Source organism: Chinchilla lanigera, unplaced genomic scaffold (genome assembly GCF_000276665.1).
Source record: "Chinchilla lanigera isolate Chin_1 unplaced genomic scaffold, ChiLan1.0 scaffold00014, whole genome shotgun sequence".
Taxonomy (NCBI): Eukaryota; Metazoa; Chordata; class Mammalia; order Rodentia; family Chinchillidae; genus Chinchilla; species Chinchilla lanigera.
Window position 1 is genome coordinate 12,574,194 of NW_004955415.1, and position 2,501 is coordinate 12,576,694.

The following is a 2,501-nucleotide window of genomic DNA, read 5'->3' on the forward strand; positions in this document are numbered from 1 at the left end:
AGGGTGTAGGAGGATTGGGTGAAGGTCGGGGCGTTGTCGTTGACGTCGGAGACCAGCACAGTGATGTTGTGCTGGGTTTGGAGCCTGGGTGTGCCCAAGTCGGTGACGGTGATGGTGATGTTGTACTCGGCCCTGGTCTCTCTGTCCAGAGCTCCTTCTGTTATGAGCCTGTAGAAATTCTCAACGGAAGGTTTCAGCGTGAACGGAATGTCATCCTGGATGGAACAAACCATTCTTCCATTTTCCCCAGAGTCTCGGTCCCGAGTCTTAAACAGAGCCACTTCTGTCTCAGGGGAATTTTCAGGAATAGGACTGGTAAGTGATGAAATAGTTAATTCTGGAGAATTATCGTTAACATCTAACACCTTAATAGAAACAGAACATTTCCCAGAAAGTCCTCCGCCATCAGATGCCTCTATATCTAGTTCATATGAGGATACTGTCTCAAAATCTAGTAACTTAATTAGTCGAACTTCTCCTGAAAGGCTGCTTAGTTCAAAGGTTTTGCCTATCTCCTGAGAACTATAAAAGGAGTATGATACCTCTCCGTTTGTCCCAGTATCTAAATCCCTAGCAGAGACCTTGACGATGAGAGTCCCTAAAGGTGTGTTCTCTGGTACCTGCACCTCATAGAGCATCTGCGCAAATGCAGGGGCGTTGTCATTGACGTCTAGGACCAACACACGGATTTTGGCGGTGCCGGATCGCGGAGGAGAGCCGCCATCCAGAGCTGTCAGAGTTAATGTGAACTCGCCCTGCTCCTCCCTATCCAGTTCTTTGTCCAGCACCAGCTCTGGGTACTTCCTGCCATCTCCCTGCTCGAAGATGGAAACATGGAAATGAGAGCTGTGACCAATAGTGTAGTTTTGAATATTGTTGATGCCTACGTCCAAATCTTGAGCTTTTTTCAGAGGAAACACAGTCCCAGGTGGGCTAATCTCTGAGACTTTTAGAGTCATTTCTCTTTCAGGAAACTCTGGAGAATGATCGTTTATATCACCCACAAATAGCTCAGCTCGGAACACTTCCAGTGGATTTTTCAGTAGCACTTGGAAATGCATTACACAGGGATCCGCTGGCCCGCATAGCTCCTCCCGGTCCAGTTTCTCATTTAATAACAATTTTCCAGTCTGCTGATCGAGCTGCAAGAGTGGTTCGTTATCCTCAGAGGCCACCCGGGCTCCCCGCTCAGTTAGCTCTTCTACTCCCAGCCCTAGGTCCTTGGTCAGATCAGCCACAAAAGAGCCGCTCTCTGTTTCCTCCAGCACAAAATAGCGACGGGGCTCCCAGCCTGCTAGAGCCACTCCCAGTAAGAGAAAGAGAATCAGGACTTGCCTTTCTTTGCGCTCCCCTCCGGCCTCCATCTTTACTTTTGCAAATGTCTATCCAGGAACAGGGGTCAGCAGTACGTCAGGAAACAATCCAAAGGAGGACTTAGACGAGTTTCTGTCAGTTGATAACCTGTTTGAACAGGAGCTAAGTAGGAATATCCGAAGACTTGGTGGTCATAACTCTGCTTACAGGATTTTCCTGCTAGATATCTGGAGTTCCTAGCATTTAGAAAGGTCTTTTTTAAAACCTTAGCCTACAGCGCCACCATGCGTTGGTTTTGCTTGGAAATGAATTGCTACATTAATTCTATTTTTTAGAAGTTATTAGAAGTTTGGAAATTGTTAGGAGGAAAGGACATGACTAATCACTAAATCATGTAATCATAATTGTTCATTCTCGAATAAGTATTAGTGATTTCTATGTGCTAGGTTTTGAAATACATCAGCAAACAACCTAGACACTGTCCCTACCTCTTACTGCCCTTCTAATATACTTGGGGGTGTCTGAGGGAAACTGAGCAGAGAAAGAAGAAATAATAGCTATCAGTAATCTTGTAAAATTAGTAACATAGATCTCTGTGATTTCTTAATCAACAAAAGAGGTCAGATCAGCCACAAAAGAGCCACTCTCTGTTTCTCTGTCAGCAAAAGAGGATTAATTTTTCTAGATTTCAATGCTAGGCAGCCTATGTACCACAATTATATAAAAGAAAAAGTTACAAATTCATTCCAATAAAAGATATACTCTCCACACAAGATCAAAGAGGTATAATTTTATTAAAGTTTCTAAACATGAGAAAATGTATATGAGGCCACTTAAACCTTTTTTCTCTCTAGCATTTATCATCTGACATAGCATAAGTGTACATATTTAATCATTTATTTTCTGCATCATTCATGAGTACTACACCTTTGCTTTACCACTGCTGCATTTCAAATGTCTAAAACAATCCCTGGTACATAGTAGATGCTCAACAAATATTTGTCAAATGGATCAATGGATAAATCACAAATAATTTAAAAATCCTGATAAGATTCTTCTCCAGCTGCTGTTATAATTCTTTACATAAGCTGTAAAAACAAGTTGTTGTGTTCTCAGGTTCCTAAGTATATATGAGCTTTCAAGTAGTAATTTGAGGTTTTTTTTTTTTTTTTTTTTTTTTTTTTTTT

General features: G+C 41.9%; 2 protein-coding genes across 2 annotated transcripts in view; both read right to left on the reverse strand.

The window, feature by feature from the left end:
• Positions 1-2,501, reverse strand: part of LOC102003539 (protocadherin beta-10) — a gene marked incomplete in the record, with an annotated part of 53,616 nt that overhangs the window by 18,474 nt on the left and 32,641 nt on the right.
• LOC106148058 (protocadherin beta-15-like) lies at positions 3-2,464 on the reverse strand (the record flags this gene model as incomplete). Its single annotated transcript, XM_013512116.1, has 1 exon — positions 3-2,464. A coding segment is annotated over exon 1 (1,362 nt), but the record flags the coding sequence as incomplete, so codon positions are not given.